The 18,718-nt window shown below is 28.7% G+C and overlaps 1 protein-coding gene across 1 annotated transcript; it reads left to right on the top strand.

Moving 5' to 3' along the window:
- The first annotated feature begins 1,731 nt into the window (after nt 1–1,731).
- Nucleotides 1,732–15,663, top strand: LOC105148579 (nose resistant to fluoxetine protein 6). The gene is made up of 12 exons (XM_087404435.1): nt 1,732–3,405; nt 6,050–6,300; nt 7,661–7,885; nt 9,915–10,146; nt 10,237–10,450; nt 10,611–10,776; nt 10,973–11,052; nt 11,138–11,233; nt 11,303–11,432; nt 12,288–12,462; nt 13,146–13,288; nt 15,237–15,663. Exons 2-12 carry the CDS (start codon nt 6,136–6,138, stop codon nt 15,270–15,272), a joined length of 1,662 nt encoding a protein of 553 aa, XP_087260561.1. The 5' UTR covers nt 1,732–3,405; nt 6,050–6,135; the 3' UTR covers nt 15,273–15,663.
- Nucleotides 15,664–18,718: the final 3,055 nt, after the last annotated feature.

The raw sequence follows: 18,718 nt of genomic DNA, 5'->3' as shown, positions 1-18,718 counted from the left end.
TTAATCCAGTTAACTATTAGGTGTTGGAATTAATTCGTAGCGTTTTTTAATGAAAGAATGTTATTTATTTCACATGAGCATTAAAAAATACATTAATGAAAGTACTTCCCATCACTTGTAAAACGCTACGAATTAATTCCAACACCTAATAAAATTGACAAATTATCGAATAGTCAATTTCTATACGATTAATGTTCCACTTCTTTGTTAAGTTATGGACATTGATTAAAAGATATCTTATAGTTATCAATACCTAATAAGTTAACAGAAGTGGGAACATTAACTATCCTATCTATATAGAAATTCTTCGGTAACTTATTATCAATTTTGGTTAGCTGGAAAGTTTTATTATAATTTTATTTTCCAGTGAAGCACAATATATACTCATGTAAACTGTTATTGTCATATAAAACAACATATACAAGAATGAACATTTTGAAGAAATTTATATAAATATTTATATAAATATTTTAATACAATTATTAGCGATAATATTATTCTATAATAAATTACCCAACGTTTTTGGAAATATTTTTGCAAATAAAATAGTATAATAATATTATACGCAGGTAAAATAAAATAGGATAATGCAATGATGCAATACAAAATATACATTTTCCTATACATTATCATATATTTTCTCATTTAAGTACAAGAAGCTCTTATAAGCGATCAAAGTTAGATGTTGGGATAAATATATTTCTACTCTTTTATATATTTCACATAACATATATTTTATTTCGTAACGTTTGAAATAATGATAATCTCACAAATTAATTTTTGATTGTTAATTTGCTACTAACATCTTATGTATAAAATGTAAAAAACTTATTGCGACAAGTATTACTTTCAGGATTCAACCCAGATTTCTCGATCTTTAGTCGGGTATATTTAATCTTAACTACTGACGATTGAGTAATATTCTTCGCATTAATCAATATGTATACAGGGTGTTCCATGACAATTAATTAATATTTTAGGTGAAAGAGGATGAAATTTTGAACTAAAAGTTCCTTTGCTAATTTTGGTTAACTCAAACCTATCGAGTTATTAACGATTAAAATTGATCGCAATTAGGTAGCACGCCATATGCCATGGAACTCCTCACGCTTGTTATGCATTATCTCAATTAAAATTTATTCTAATCAATTAAAAATTATTCTAATTTTTCATATTAACAGATAAATAAATAAATAAATAAATCAATCAATAAATCAAGTTTGAGCCAAAATTGGCAAAGGAACTTTTAGTTCAAAATTTCATCCTCGTTCATTCCCTGAAATATTAATTAATTATTATGGGATACCCTGTATATAGAACGTACGCATCAATCATGGCAGCGCGTATATAAATATTTTCTTATATAAATATAATTATACCTATAGTAACTATATTCTTAATCTATTAGGTTGATGCAAAAATAATGTCGGTTTTTAATCTTCAGCTTTAAATAATATTTCAGCTTGTAGCATACTTTATTAAATCGAAATAAAAATCGTTACTAAAAACATAAATAAGTAGAGCGGAATCTGCGATTTAAAATGATATTTATTAATATGGACACAAATATAACCTAAGTTATTATATATTTAATAAAATAAAGCATCAAAGTTTAAAACAGAAAAACTGACATTATTTTTATCCATTTATCTTTCTTCCTCTTCTTTCCTTCTGAAGAGAAGAAAGGCCTAATATGTACACAAAATATCATTTCTTACGACTTACTTTGACGAATTAGCTAGCTGTTCTTGAAATCTCGAATTCTTTGCAAGAAAAAGACTATATTGCACTTAATTGCACTGATTGAAATTTCGATACTTTGGACGGCTTAGATCTTCCAAGTCAGAAACCTTAGTACCCGTATATGTTGCAACTATCAATCCCAGCCTACCTATGGAATATATAATAATCGTAGATACATCCGCTTTGGCCGCTCACGCTGTAAACAACATTTTATCTTTTTTGTTTGTTTGTGATATAACTAAGATAGAATAAAGTAACGCGCTCTTATGGGCGTTGCTTCTGTCTATCTTAGTTATATAATGAATGAAAACACATTTAATTCCAGTGAAAAACTAAAGAATAAAATCTATCATATTACAGAATTTTATAACAATTGTAAAATTGCTTTTTCTGCTGAGCCACTGTTAATTTTCTCAACTGATGTCTTTTATGTTATCAAATCACTTTCAAATTTTTTATTTTTTATACACTATCAATACATCTGTCATCTTGATAAAGATTACTTTAAAACAGATTTTAAGCAACATCTATCTAGGGCGGGATTCCGCCCTTATACTGAAAGCATAGCAAATCTAAAAAATGAATCTTTTTAAATCTCTGAATTACGAAAAATATTTTTCCTTTGTTTCATTTTTGATATCAAAATCATTTTGAATATAATAAATATTTTATTATAAAAATAATAATCAGTTATTACATTTAAGATTGGCTTAAGTATAATCTGTGATTGGCTTATTATTAGGTGTTGGAATTAATTCGTAGCGTTTTACAAGTGATGGGAAGTACTTTCATTAATGTATTTTTTAATGCTCATGTGAAATAAATAACATTCTTTCATTAAAAAACGCTACGAATTAATTCTTAAACACCTAATACAATCATAAAAAAATTATAAAACTATAGTACAAAAATTTATAAAATATTTTATTGGTTTTTCATTAAAAAAAATGTTTTTTATTAGATTGCTATATTCAAAATGTAGACATATTCAAATGATGCAGTGATGCACGTAATGTAGTGGCACGTGACTCTGTCGAAAAAAAAGTTGTCGCGGGATCGAGGACATTTCGTTTTCCACTATAAATCCGCTAACTGCTTCCTATATAAACCAGTCTTATCCCGGTCGTCGAATCTTGCTGACCAATATTAATCTGTATTATACAAATCAAATGGAATATTCTCTCACAAAACTCTAAAACATTACACTAACGTTTGCACAGACGAAGTTAATAACAACGCATTTTTAATATATTATTCATCGGGATAAACATATTTTCTTTCTCTCAGCGAAGAAAATAATTCTAGATCTGTGCATTAATGAAATTCTTTACATGAGCAAAAAATTCTTTACACTTCATTCTATTGTACTTCTGAAATTGATCACTTCATGGTCAATATAGATCACAGTTTAGAAGTAAAAGTGATTGTAATTTTTGGATTCAAAATATGCATTATGTCACGTTTATTTCGTATATCTGCCATTTCGCCACGTTACTCTGCGTTTCTGCACAATTTCGCGGTTCTAAGAGAACAATATTATTCATTTATTACCCGCCTACGCCATCGCCTCGAGAGCTAGTCTTCTCGATTCGGCAACATGTGCAACGGAATTACGAGATTTCCTAGACGCTGTCGATCAACGGATACTGTGGGGTTTAAGAAGTAAGTAAAATTCGTTCTTAATCATGATTAATTTTTGATATTTACCGGATCGATAAAGTAAAATGCAAAATCAAGAAAGTTAATCACATGAACAATCTTGCATTTACTTCATGTTGAGTTATTTTATTGTACCATTAGAGAATTAACTAAACTCCGAAACTGAATCGATCTTAATTTTATCTTTGTTTATAAAATAAATAAATCAGAGGATTGTCAGTAATTATATACCCAAATAGCATATGGACGTCTACTGGATTTCTAATTCTGAACATTGCGATGTCCATAGGAAGTCCAACATAGGTAGCAAACTGCATCATTTTGTCGTCATTTTGACGTCAAATGACGTCATTTTGATGTCAGCTATCTATCAGGAAAATTATGTCCATCGAATGTCTTATGGATGTCCATAGAATATCCAAAACATAAGTTTGGACTATTACGAACGTGTTATGTATTGATTTTGGATATCTTTTGTTTTTGAAGAGCTTGTTGCAATAGTAATTACTGTATGATAATAAGTGGAATATATTGGAATATGCTATCATCCAATATATTCTCTGACAGTATCTTATTAATTTTCTCTGCTTTCACCAAATGTGAGTTAACCCAATATTGCAGAGTTCAGATAGTCAAGCGTACATATATATAGCGTACATATATTATACATTGAATATGTTGTTATATGCCTTGCGGAAATGGACTATTAATGAAACTATTTGATTATTCAGTCGTAGTTTCTTCGCGAACCATTGAGAAGAGCTACTATTAGATCATTGGGAGAATTATTCGGATTATTATTGAAAAAATTAATTAATTCAGTATTACCGCTAAAATAAATGTTGGTGTTTAGCATCATATTTCAAAATGTATGAGAAAAATTATAACAAAAAAAAAAAGGTTTCCTCCTAAAATCGGAATCTAATTTCACGTGCTTTCTAGCCGTCACCCATCCAAAGCTGTATCTTCTCTAGTGTTGCTTGACCTTTGCAATTGAAAACTGCTTCCCCTTAATGATCCCCGAATCCCGAATGTTTATAGATGTATAATTGTGACATATCTGGTCATAGATAATAGATATTGTCAAAAAGCTCAACATTTATTCAATAGTCAATTATTGAAAGCTAATAATCATTTATATAACTATTAAAAGTAGTGTGCTATAGCGATTATTGCAAATAATCTCATTAATGGAATCAATAATCATTCAATAGAAGAACTGTTGGGGAATGATTATTGCAACTAAAATCTAATTTGGCATCAATAATCACTACAGTTGAAAACTATTGAGCAGTGATTATTGTAAATAATCTGATGAAATCAATAATCATTTCATAAAAGAATTATTGGGGAATGATTATTGCAAATAATCTGATTATGAAATCAATAATTACTCATTCAGAAACTATTGGAGAATGATTATTGCAAATACTCTTTATTATTAGATGCTACATCATCACTATTAGAAAATGAATAAGCATTATTGTAAGCCAATAGTAATTATTAGCTTTTCAATAGTTCATTTCCATAAGGGATATTTGCTGTACATTTGTTGACATTAAAATAAGACACATTACGAAATACAACAACGTTACTGCTTATATCAGATGTCGAAATTTCTAGAGCAATGATGATACATTATATTGTCTGCAACATGACAGCAATATGTTAGCAACGAATAATTCGAAAAATCTTGAGCATCATGATGAAAACATGATACAGCAAAGATATATAATGATTTCCATCGATAGTTGCAAATATGTCTTCAAGCTACAAAGTTTTATAATTGCAACTCGTTGCTAACAAAATGCTGACAATATGAAATGTTACACATTTTTGAATGGTCATCGAAGATATTCATGCTAACATGTTTCCATCACTTTGCTATTACAAGACTTCGAATTTCGTCGAGTTCAACACGACATATATATATATATATATATATATATATATATGCAATAAGATTGGAAACAAGACCGTTTATGTTAAATAATATTACTTTAAATATATGTATGTATATATACATCAAGTTTTGAATATTTTTTTGAAACACTATCGTTTAAGAAGCGATCTGCGTGAAAGTTAATAATAAGTTACGAAACGGAACAATTAAAAATTATTTTTCGTAGGATTACTTTAGTCACAAAAATATTTCATACTTGTCATTACAAAATCTAATTATTATTTTTTATAATATTTCTCCAAATTTTATTTGTGTAAAGCGCATAATAATAATGCACAAAATAATCTTCAAATTATATAATTATGTTTTGATAATCATTAAAATTATATTGAATTAAATCGCAACAATGTTAAATTAATGTTAAATAAAATTTAACATCTAAATAATGCGAGATATCTAATAGCATTTTCGAACCAAGCGAGTTTGTAACGATTTGAGTTGGATAATGTTCTCCTATTGATTGACGTTACACATTAGGAAAGCATACAACATCATTAATCTAATCCAGGTTAGTGCACATCCGTTCGGGCCGAATAAGCTATAAGACTTGTCTTTTGTAATTAATAGTGATCCTGCTTTTAGCAATTAATAAAAGTCTCACTGATTAAGTAGCAATGAATAAGAAACACTATATACTAGAATGTTACATAATTATAATAACAATTGTGCATTTTTGTCTTCAAGCATTGGATTCTAATGGCGAACTCAAATCAGGTTTCCTTTATGGAAATGATTTTTGGCTAGGCAGTCGTAGTCAATGCCTCGATGTAATGAACAAGGCTCCTTTCGAGTTGGCAAAACGATACATACTTGTATTAAATAACACGCGATACCGCGATCCGCAGGATGAGTTTCCACCTTTCCAATTGAATTACTTCGTTGCTTATATCAGACACAACAGTACTCTTCAGTATCACATCAATATGTTAACTGAAGTAAGTTCTTTCTTCTTGAGCTTATCTAGATTATCTAAAGTATACGTTTTTAATAAAGGATTTTTTATTATATAATAGATTTTAAATTTTTATTCAAAGCCCAATTTTTTAACAATATATATCAGACAATCCTAAATCACATTTTATGTATCTTTTTATATTACGATCTAAATAAATCTTACTTACATGGGAAAAAATATTAAAGTAATAAATTTTATTAATTATTTATTTGAATAGTACTAACTTGACTTTTATTTATGATAAATAAATATTTAAATAAATATACTAAATAAAAAAATAATAAATCAAATTAATGATTCGTGTTTTAAAAAAATATACATTTATTATTTAGTAAATAATTAGTACTGTTCAAACAGATATTTATTAAAATTTAGTACATTTTTTTTCAGTGCACTTTAAAATTAATGTGAACAAATTAAAGTAATTTTGTCGCTATTTATTGCAAACGGGCTTAAACATGTTAAATTTAATTTTTAGGTCATGCAGCATATAATCATAAATCGTCAAAATGTCAATATATCATAAATCATAAAAATAGACAAAAGTTATGGGTCTAAATCAGAAGCTCAAAATTGACGAGTCACAGTCGTCAATTTTGAACTTCTAACTGTTGATTTATGATTAATAGCTTATTATACAAGGCCATTACACTATAATTGATTTACAGCTCATTTGATATATATATATTTATGTGTGATCTCGTTAATGGATAAATATTGAAATTTTTTAATGTAAAATGTGATTATAAAAAACATGTAAAAATATTAACAAACAAATAAAAAGTAAGTACCGGAACCCTAGATATTTCAAAAAATATAAGTTATATAAAAAAAATGTTTCAATAAAAGTTGTAGGAGTTAAAAAGGTCTTCAATGATCTTATTTGGCCTTGGGTGGCGTTATCAAAATCAGATCAAAATCACATCAATTTTTTAAAATGGAAACCCTCATTTTCTGTTGCATATTCTTAGCTTATCTCGAAAGCTCTTCAAAACACTATAACAATTAAAACATTTTTTCTTGGAATATATTTTGAGTTGAGTTCTGTGACTTGAAAGTTACTATACTGTTAGCATTAGTACCTATTATCTAGATGTCTAAAACTGATGTAAAACTTTTAAAATGTTGTTCAGCGTTATGACCTTGATAACATTTGCCAAGACCGTAGCCTTTGAAAGTTACTTTTATTTTTATTTTTGATGTAAATCTTTTTAAACTTTACAACTTTTGTCTGAAATATTTTTTTTTATAAAATTTATAAAACTTATATTTTCAAAATATTCGGGAGTTTCGGTACTTTTTATATACCTTATACATAAAAAATTATATATATATTTTAGGATCTGATTACGCTCGGTCTCTGTTTGCCCGCATCTTGTTCCACGAACAATATAAGTTTCATTCTAAAAAGAATATTTCGAGATAGAGTTCTTTTAATTAATGATCTCTATTCCGTGGACCTCAATCTGATCCAGGTAAAAAACTTAAAGGATGATCACCAATGGCTGTTAAGTGGTGCGATACCTTTTATATGGTATGTCGAAAAATATAAAAACAATAAAAAATTAATTATACAAATAAAATAATAATATACGTTAAATTTTCATATCTCTTCCGAGAATATGAGAAAGCAATGGAAGAAATATTTGCAGTCAAACCTCCGTAAAGTTAACCTCCGTTTTTGTTTTAACCTCCGTAAAAGTCATGTCTTAATTTCTCATATAGTACCCGAGCACATATGCTCGCGCATGCGCTTTTGTTTACTTTTGGTCGGTATCGACAAGTTACTTTTATAGAGGTTTCACTATATAGGGCATGTGAGATGAATATGCCACACTTAAACAAAATGAGATTTTTGAGTAATTATTTGTTCAATTTAAAAATCTAAAATAATTTTACATATTGATTTTTTTCTTCCATTTTTTATCTATTATTTGAATATGTTTGGAATCAAATATTTTCATTTTTTATTATTAAATTCATTTCATTTATTAATTTCATTTTTTATTATTATGAAAGTGCTGAAAAAATGAGTAATATGCCACCATGCGAGTAATATGCCACATACAAAAAAATGCCAAATACAATATTTATTTTGTTTTCTTTTATATTGGAAGAACATATTATTAATGATTTTTATGATGAAAATAAATATTTGTAACATAATATAGATAATATAACCAATACAAGGATAACTTCGATAGATTAAGTTATACAACATATAAAATAAACTTTGAGACACGTTTTTAACAACATAAATCTTCTATCTTTCTACGAACAGTTCTTGTAAATCTACTGCAACAATTAGATATTATCCAATTTAATTAGATATAATCCATTTAATTATTTAGATATTATTACATTTTAAATCATTTTTGAAAGTAAAAGTATGTAATGTGTAAGTATGACATACAAATAAATATTTGTTTTATTTTATATTTACAAGTGTTATATTTACTAGTTACAAGTAGTCTAACTTCCAGAATCAAGAAAATCAAGAAAATCAAGAAAATTTAATCCATTAAAATGGATTTAAAAACTGTATTCTCTATTCAGAATTTTGAATTGAGCAGTAAATTATTGTAATATAATACAATAATAAGCAAATAAATAAACATTTATGTTTATTCATTAAGTATTGGTCAATACAAATATCCTGTCACAACAGAATTATGCGGCAAAGTGTTTGTTTATAGCACCTTAACCAACTATATATATTATTAGAGAAAATGACTATTGGCATTTTACTCTAATAAAAGTAGTGGCATATTGCCCGAAGACGCCATTTCATCTTACGATATATGAGCCTGTACAATATGGCCATTAAGAAAATGAATCAATAATGTACTGAATATTTTTATTTTAACCTACATTAATAGATTAACAAGCTAATCGAGTCAAATATTATGTAATGTTTAAATATTAATTAACATAAAGCATTATAAAAGCATATATTATAAGAAAACACATTTTCGTATACCATGCCATCATATTTATCTCATAAAAACAATACTGTTACCAGGAAATTTATGATACTTATGCAACACATTAAGCATACAATTGTAAATAATTTTGTAGTACTAACGCAAGCGCTATTAATCGATACCATTGTTTAACATAACGCGAGTGGCATATTCCCTCAACTGACATATTACCCACGTACCCGTTACTCTATTAATTTTAGAATTTTAGTTTTGCTTTAGTGCTTACCTTTGTCATGATGATAAGCGGTACAATATACGATATATTTATATATCAAATATATTTAAAGACTGAAACTGTTAGTAAGTATATGTCTAACTAATTGTAAAAGTTTTGAAGCTTCTTCAGTAATAGACTATTCATAATGAACTGATTTTATTATATTCCTGGTATTTCAAAAGAAAATCACGTTTTACACATTAAAACCGTTTAAATTGGAATCATTATTTTAAAAAATTCCAAAATGCAAAAAGATATTTTTTCTCTTGTATAATATTATTTATTCTTATAATGCAATATCGTTTTTTCCAATTATTTGCTTGTTAATAACTTTCTTGTCTTGCCGGCAAACATTATTCGCAATTTTTAATCAATACAGATTCTAAATTGTGATTTAGATGTAGAAAATGGATCGAAGAAATGACAATGACAGATTTGTCGTCTTCACGTGAAAAAAGTAGAATCGGGAACGTATTAATGTGTTTTTCCGTTTATACAAATACGAAAATAATATTTAACACAAAATTGGACACCGAAGAAATAGCCGTTGTTCACGGTATAAAATTTCCGTCCATGGTTTGGATAATCATATTCCATAGCATATTTTACACGTTGGAATATTGCGGTAAGTGTACTGATCCAAAAATTGCAGAACTGAGATTATTTACGTCTCTTGATGTCGTTTTCATTTTAACGAATCGTTTCACATATGTAGACAATAAAATATGGACATTCAGAGTAATCGAAGATATCCCCTTTCAAATGATAAGCAACGCATTCGTATCAGTTGATACTTATTTCTTTTTAAGTGGATTTTTATTGGCTTACACGTATTTAAAGAATAAAATAGATAAGGAACAAATTAATCCAATTAATTACAAAGAGAAACTAAACGAATTCTTTGTCAGAATAATGAAGAGATATATCCGGTACGTTTCTAACATTATCTTAAATTTACGCGAACATAAACAAAGACGACGCATGACAGTATCAAATAACAGAAAATATATATTTATAAATTCAATTTAACAATGAGCCAAATAATAATAGCTTTCTCTATAGTTTCTAAATGTTGATATTTCTTTTAAGATTGACACCGGCTTATATAATGATGATAGGATTAGCGCAATTGAGCTCAGCTTGGTACGACAAGAATTCGCAATTCTACGTTGAGGAGAGACCACACGAAACTTGCGCAAAATACTGGTGGAGAAATGTCTTGTACATACATAATCTGTTTGGTTATAAAACGATGGTACAAACGCCAATTTAGGCTATGTTCCAAAATTTATTGCCATGACTGAAAATCTATAGTGCATGTTACGTAAATTATAGATTTTTAGTACTGACAGTAAATTTTGGAATACAGCTTTAATTATAATATCATTTTGGTATCACACACTCATGTAAGAGAAATTTTCTATTCAAAGTTATATGGAATTTCCTTGTAGTGCTTGTCCTGGAGTTGGTATCTATCCAACGATATGCAATTCTATATAATCGGTCTAGCACTTTTAATTCTGTCAACTGTGTAAGTTAAACAATCGTTGACTGATCGTGGAAAGTTACATATTTTTAACACGTGCATCTGAATAAATAAAAACTATAAATTTCAGATATTTTTACGTGGCTGTTGTCATACTAAGTACAATTTTGATAGCCTCAGTTATCTTAAGCGGTTACATCTCATACATTTATGAATATGTTCCGACGTAAGTTACAGAGCATCTTATTAATTGTGAAACTAATTTAGTAAATAAATACTTTTTTTATTATTACAGTTTGGACGAACTGTACAGACTTCTAGATGTCTTATACTACCCACCATGGATTCGAATTGGTCCATATATTATTGGAATGATTACAGGTTACGTTACAAGAAGATTTAACAAAAAAATAGCTTTGAAAAGGGTAAAGTATACCTAAAACCTATTTTAAATAAGAAAATTTAATGTAACCAATTGTTAGAGTTACTGAGTATGTAAGTTACCGATTAATAAAATTCAGAAGATAATTAGAAATAATTATTTCTAATTATGCAGAACACGGAAGTATCCATAATTATACATGGACTAATATTAGAATAATTTTTACAAAAATTTTAAAAGTAGCTAATTTTTAAATTATATCTGTTATACATACATATATGTATATACAGAGTGTAATAAAATTTTTTTATTAAGTACTTTTTTTATTATAAAGCTTGAAAATTACAATATCGCCATCATTAACATTATCTAAGTAATGGGTAACTAACTGATGGTTAAAATCTTCTAAATGTTGTTCAGCATGATAACATTTGTCAAGATCAGGTCTTTCGAAGATTGTTCCTTTCATATTAATTTTTACACTAAAAATGAAAAGGGAGGAGCAACCTTCAAAGAACAAACTAATAAGACCAATAAATAGATCTTTCGAAACTTTAGAACTTTTACCCGAACTATTTTTCTGTACAATTGATATCTTTCAAGGTTCTTTAGGGTTTCCATACTCTTCCCTACCCTATATATGTATACTGAATCATTTATAAGTTAAGACATCGACTTTTCTCACGTTACAATTCAATATAGCTGAAAACAGGAAGTATATAATGTAGAAATATATAAAAATATTATATAAAAATGTATAAAAGAATTATTTAATCCACATCTAAATTAATCTCAATATCTTGGAAAAAAATCGCTGAAATCGCTGAAAATTGTTGAGATCTGTATCGGTTGACTTGTTTTAATATACAATATTTTAAACAAAATATATAAATTTCAGAATATTGTAATTTTATGTTGGACTCTTGGTGCTGCTTGCAATATTTTGGTGTTATTTGGCCTTTACAAAAAACAAATATCCGTTCTGTCTGCTGCTATCTATGTTGCATTAAATAGAACAGTTTGGGCCATAGGCATAGCATGGATTGTAATAATGTGTTTTACTGAGCATGGAGGTTAGTTGATTTAATAATAGTATTAAATAGATAAAAAATAATCAAAATATTCTGACTTAAGAACTTTTAAAAATAAAGATTGCCAGAAAGGAAAGGTTACATATATTAAATAATTTAAGTATAAAATGTTTATGATGTTATTAATATTAAAAGAGTTTGTAAATTCATATTACCTTTCGATGAAAGAATTAAGAAAATATTGTACGAGATTGTAAATTAAAAATAAAAATTAACGTTACGTATGTAGCATAAATTGTAAATGATAATAGAACTTATTTTCCACTACAATCATTTGGAATAACGTTTAACAAAAATCCATTGTCGTATGAACTTGCCTCAGTAAATCGATGTCGATTTTTGCTGTAACCTCTATGTACAGTCTACAAGTTTCTCTGTCCACATAATTGCAGTAGGTTCATAATTTTCCTTAGTGGTACATTCTTTTTAAATTATCGTCTGATAAATTAGTTATCTTAAATGCGAAGCAATGACACATTACGTTTGATATAACTAATTTATTAGATGACAATTTAAATTCCGAGATCTCTGAGTAACTTTTAGCGTCAATAGATACAAGACTTAATAAGCATTTTTCTAATAGACAATTATATCTATATATAAAAATCATAACAATGTTATAATTTAGAAAAAAAAATTTATTCTTATCAAACGCTTTATTACAGACATTGTTAAGAAGCTCTTATCATGCAAAATCTGGATTCCTCTTAGCAGACTTACATACTGCGCTTATCTTTTAAATCCTTTTATCATACATTCGATTCGTTCGCATAGTGAAACATCTGCTCATTTTGAATTGCTATCCATAGTAAGTACACGAACAATCAAAACTCCAACCTCGACAAATTAAATATACTTATTGTTACAATTTTTAGAGCGCTATGATCATAGGATACTTGGTGATTAGTTATTTCTGTGCATATGCATTGTCTTTAATGGCAGAGTTACTATATACAAGGTGCGTCCCAAAATTTTCCAAACTTTTTCAATAGGGATAGGTCGGGTGGCGCCATCCGTGTGTTCGATTGCGCGTTTGAAAGGTACATCCCTAGCTGACTTCCAGTAAAAATTTCATGACATTTGGTTCAGTGGAAACGAAGTTATGGCGTCTCAAGTGTCAGTATGTTGTATACATCGGTACGAGAATGAACTTCGAACAAAGAGCCAATATTAAGTTTTGTTTTAAACTTGGTAAAACATTTACCGAAACCCATAATTTGATGAAACAAGTTTATGGTGATAATTGTGTAGCCCGTGCCAGTGTTTATGAGTGGTATACGCGATTCAAGAACGGTCGTGAAGACATAAATGACGACGCACATACAGGTCGCCCAAAATCAACAATTAACGAAAATTCCATCGAAGTTTTTATGATTCCAAGAGTATTGTGCACAAAGAATTCGTTCCAGCAGGCCAAACAGTTAATGCTGTATTCTATGTAAGCGTTTGGTGCACCGCATTCGTCGTATTCGGCCAGAATATCGCGAAGGAGGAAGTTGGCGCTTGTTACACGATAATGCGCCATCTCACCGTTCGACACTTGTCACTGATTTTTTGACTAAAAATCACATTTTAACAATCAACCATTCCCCGTATTCGCCTGATATGGCACCTTGTGACTTCTACCTATTCGGGAAAATGCATTTGTCCATGAAAGGAAAGCGGTATGTGGACGTAGAAGACATCCAAAGGGCTTGTACCACTATTCTGAAGGACGTGCCTTTGAACGACATAAAACACTCATTTGAAATGCTTTTAGATCGTGCCAAACGTTGTATTGAGTCCGACGGGGACTACTTTGAATAAACAATTTGAATTTGAAAAAAAAAGTAAACCATTGTTGTTTTATTTCAAAAGTTGGGAAAATTTTGGGACGCACCTTGTATATGCAAATGTTCAGCCAATCTTATAACAGAAGAAGGAACATGAGATTATAATTTTGCATACATGATTGCGATAGAAATACGGTAATATTGTAATAATTGTAAATAAAATTCAATAAAATAAAATCGAATTTTAGATGTTTGGCTCTCACATTTGTGTGAAATCACATTCGATTGCGATGGAGCTAAACTAGGTTCAATTTGCGAACTATTTAAAAGGAACAAGATCTAAAATAAGCATAAATTTGCATAAATCTAAAATAAGCATAAATTTTAATAAATTGAATTATATTTTTAAAGTTAACTATTGCGTAGAATTGATTTCAATTTTAGAGATATAGAGCCATGTGCAAAAGTATTAGGCACTAACAATTTTTTCACATTTTATGAAAAGTTAAATGTCTCGAAGAAAAGAAATTTCAAAGTAGTTTTTGACCACGCACTTTAAAGCGTAAAGATAGGGTTTCAAAGCCTGCGTTTGAATTTTTTGTCTACGATATTTTGTTCCTAAGTTATATAAACTTTAAAAATGATATTATTGCAATATTTTATTTTACTTTAAAGCACTAAGTTCGATAAAACATCAGCAAACAAAATTTAATATAAAAGTAGGCTTCCTAAGCTTTAAAATGCCTTTTGAAAAAAATTTATACGATAATTTTTTGTAAAGATATCGTATTTTTTATTATGTGAAATTGTCAATATTATGTAAAAACTTATTTTTTTTAAAAAGTTTTTTCAATTTCGGAATTGAACAATATATAGAAAAAAACAAAAGAAAAAAAAAGTTTGTTATAATGTGCATAATTCGTATAAATTATTTCACATTTTTTAAAAAATTTTATTTGATCATCAATTTTAAAAACGTTACAGGATGCTTCCGGCAGAGGTACTGTTAATGCAGAATGAGATTAGATCGCAAGAGAGTCCGGCGGGGAATGAGACAAAATCCTCCAAGCTATAACAGATGCACCCTGGCTTGTTTCTAATGAAATCTTCCACACGGATTTTGGTATACTTACTGTCGAGGAAAAAATTAAAAATTCAGCTGCATAACATAAAGTTAGACTACAGGATCATCTTAATCATCTAGCAACTCTAATTAATAATCCGGATTACGAAGGCTTAAGCGCACAATCCCACAAGACTTAGAGTAACTCCCGTACACTTAATGGGAGAGTTACTAAGAACTCTTACCCTTCAGGGTCTTTATTTCAAATTTTACATAAAAATTACTGAATGTTTCTAGTTGTGACAGATTGTAATGAATAATGGAAATAAAAAATAATTTATGTATCAATCAAGTATATTTAAATATCATATTTGTAGTACTAGAAATAGCTAAAATCTTTTCCGTAATATTTCAAAAAGAGAGATTGCAGATTTTTCTTGTAACATTTCATCAATCTTTCAACAAAGTTTCATATGCAAGTATTGTGGACATTTTTCTATTCCAGAACTGTATCAGAAGTGTTGCAGACATATATTTCACAATTTTTATCAAATGTTTCACTTTTCAGTTAAAATATTCTGAGCTATTTCTGAAAACTTTCGGTGCTGTATGGTATTGAGTAACTCCACAGTCAAAAAATTTTTATCGATTATGTTATATTAAAAATATATCATACAATTGTATTAATATTTTAATATTAATAAAATCTTTGCTATGAGCCTGAAACAAATAATGCGAGCATTGTTCTTTACTAATTCACATATCATTGTGGATTCGTCAATAAATGATACAAGAGTAGTTTTCAGAATGTTATTATCAGCACATGGAAGTTTCGTATTCGTTTCACAAAGTAAAGATTAAGTAGACGCGAAATGTCAACAATTGCGAATCAAAAGAAAGGCGACCTCGCACGCAACTCGCAGACTTGAATGACGCTGCCTTCCAAAATAAAGATAACGTATTTTTTACAATACACCTTTCGATCATAATAATATAGATAATAATGGCATTTATCATTATGCTATATCGTAAAATATCACAACATTAATGTCTGCCGAGCGAATGAAGCATGATACATGATTTCACGTTGTGATTTTTTTTAGTAGGGAAGTAAATATTCATAATTTAATGAAAATGTTTTACAATGAAGTGAAAAGATTCTGGAACTTCTTATATACATTCACTTGTAGGTACTTTATTCAAATTATTCTTGTAAAAGAAAAAAAAGACTAGGAATACGTAGTATTACTGTCTCAGTACTGTGTCTTTTTTAAAGCCCATTTTGCCAAACGCTCATTTTTGCTTACCTTATGAAAAAATTAATCATTACAAAAATTGCAAACAGTATAAAAAAATTGCTTATACTGTCTGATGGAAGACATTTTTTAGTTTGTACTTGTTTTTGAATTTTTATTTTTACCTTTTTGTTCAAGAAATATTGTCTAAAAACAAGGTTATCTAAAAACAAGGTACGTCGGTATCGATGATATTTCTCTAATAATTGATTATCTTCCTGTAATAACTGATTACACTATCCTTATATTAATAAAAATGCTTTTGATATCAGAATCTGAAACGAAGGGAAAAAATAGTTTTCATAATTCAAAAATTTAAAAACAACCAGAGTCTCTACACTATTTTGATATAGGGGCGGGATTCATAAATATTGCTCGAAATCTGTTTTAAAATAGCCTTTGTCAAGATGACAGTATTGATTGTGTATAAAAAATAAAATAATAAGAAAAAGACTCTCTAAATAAATTACAGAATAAATGTAGATGGAAATGGCATTGTGAGCCAACACCAGATCTTCGTGTGTAAACCAATGCATATATTTTTTGAAAATATTGATGGATTAATAAAAAAAATACAAAAAAAACTTCAATAAAAAACTTCATTATATTTTATACACTGAGGAAGACCCAACTACTGGGATTGATATGTCAGTACCATATTTTTAATATACGCATTGAATTTGCATCTTTGATCTTACTGTTATGTTACCTGTTGTTCTCTTCCATTACCACTTGCTTGAAAACACCGGTAAGTATCTGGCTTTTTATCTCGTGATTATCAAGCGCAGTTGTGCAGTCTCTCACAATAAAGAGTTGAAGACTAAATGCTGTAAAATGAAAATATTTATTTACTTACTAAAAATTCCAAATTTTTTTTCAATTTTTCTTACGTTCCAGCGTAAAAAATTATTTAAAAACTAGCTAAAGTAACGTTTTAATACTTTGTGGCGAAAATCTACAGATTTTTTTTTTTAATAAATATAATGTAGAAATATTATAAGAATATCTTAGAAAAAATCTTAAAAAACCTTAGAAAAAAAAGTAGGGATGACTAGCGGTACTGTTTCTGAATGAGAGAGAGAAAGAGAGAGAGAGAGAGAGAGAGAGAGAGAGAGAGAGAGAGAGAGAGAGAGAGAGAGAGAGAGAGTAGTTTAAATTTATAATTTAATAAAATTTTCCTTTTCGAACGCCGAACGGCAAGAGACACGCTGTTGTCACATTTTAATTGTCTTCAGTGAGGACTGAAGTCCGTGTAGCGTTCGTGCACCCAGGTACGACACATTTATGGGTATGTGTATGCTCGTTTCAAAAGTTTCTCTCTTCAGAGAAGACGCGCGAAGAGGCAAATTTGTAAATTTTACGCGATTAAAGCCGGAGAAATACTTTAAGCAGTTCGTCGATAAGAGAATCAGGATTCGGTCTGGTGACGTCAAAGAGGATAAAATTATGCCTGCAGTACTAGCCTCCGCTTTTTTCTACGCTCTTTTCTAGCGTACCTAAGCACGATCCGGAGATTCAGTTTTGCTGAGACCTGAACTGCCGGAAAGATTTTTGCGAATAATAATATATAAATTATATTCATTTTTATCACGTATTGTGACACGTTCTAATGTATTAAATCGAACATTGGGCATAAAAAGCTTAATAAAGTACCAATACTCAAATCGATGAAAGAGATGATCAGAAGACTATAAAAGATTGAATAGTTTGGATTCAAATAACGGTAAGAACAAACCTGATACACGCATGATTTATAAGAATTAATTTTATCTTTCGATTCATAGACCACATAGATTATAAGAAATTGATGATTAATTCGATAAGAAATCTAAATCTGTCGTGATAATGGTGCTAATCTATTTTTTTGTAATCACATGATATAGTAAATATAAGCCGTAATTATAACTCACGGCATAATTTTACTTTGCTTAGAATATATGTCATTATATAATACAACCATGTGCAAAAGTATTAGGCACTTACAATTTTCTCGCATTTTATGAAATGTTAAGTATTTCGACGAAATGTAATCTAAGAGAGATTATCGACCACACATTATAAAGTATAAGTGGGGCCTTAAATGTGCGTTCGCATCTTTTGTCTCAACA

Source organism: Acromyrmex echinatior, chromosome 3 (assembly GCF_024713525.1).
Source record: "Acromyrmex echinatior isolate Ae372 chromosome 3, ASM2471352v2, whole genome shotgun sequence".
In the NCBI taxonomy this organism is placed as follows: Eukaryota; Metazoa; Arthropoda; class Insecta; order Hymenoptera; family Formicidae; genus Acromyrmex; species Acromyrmex echinatior.
Note: the sequence above shows the minus strand (reverse complement) of the source record. Positions and strands in the feature narration are given on the sequence as shown.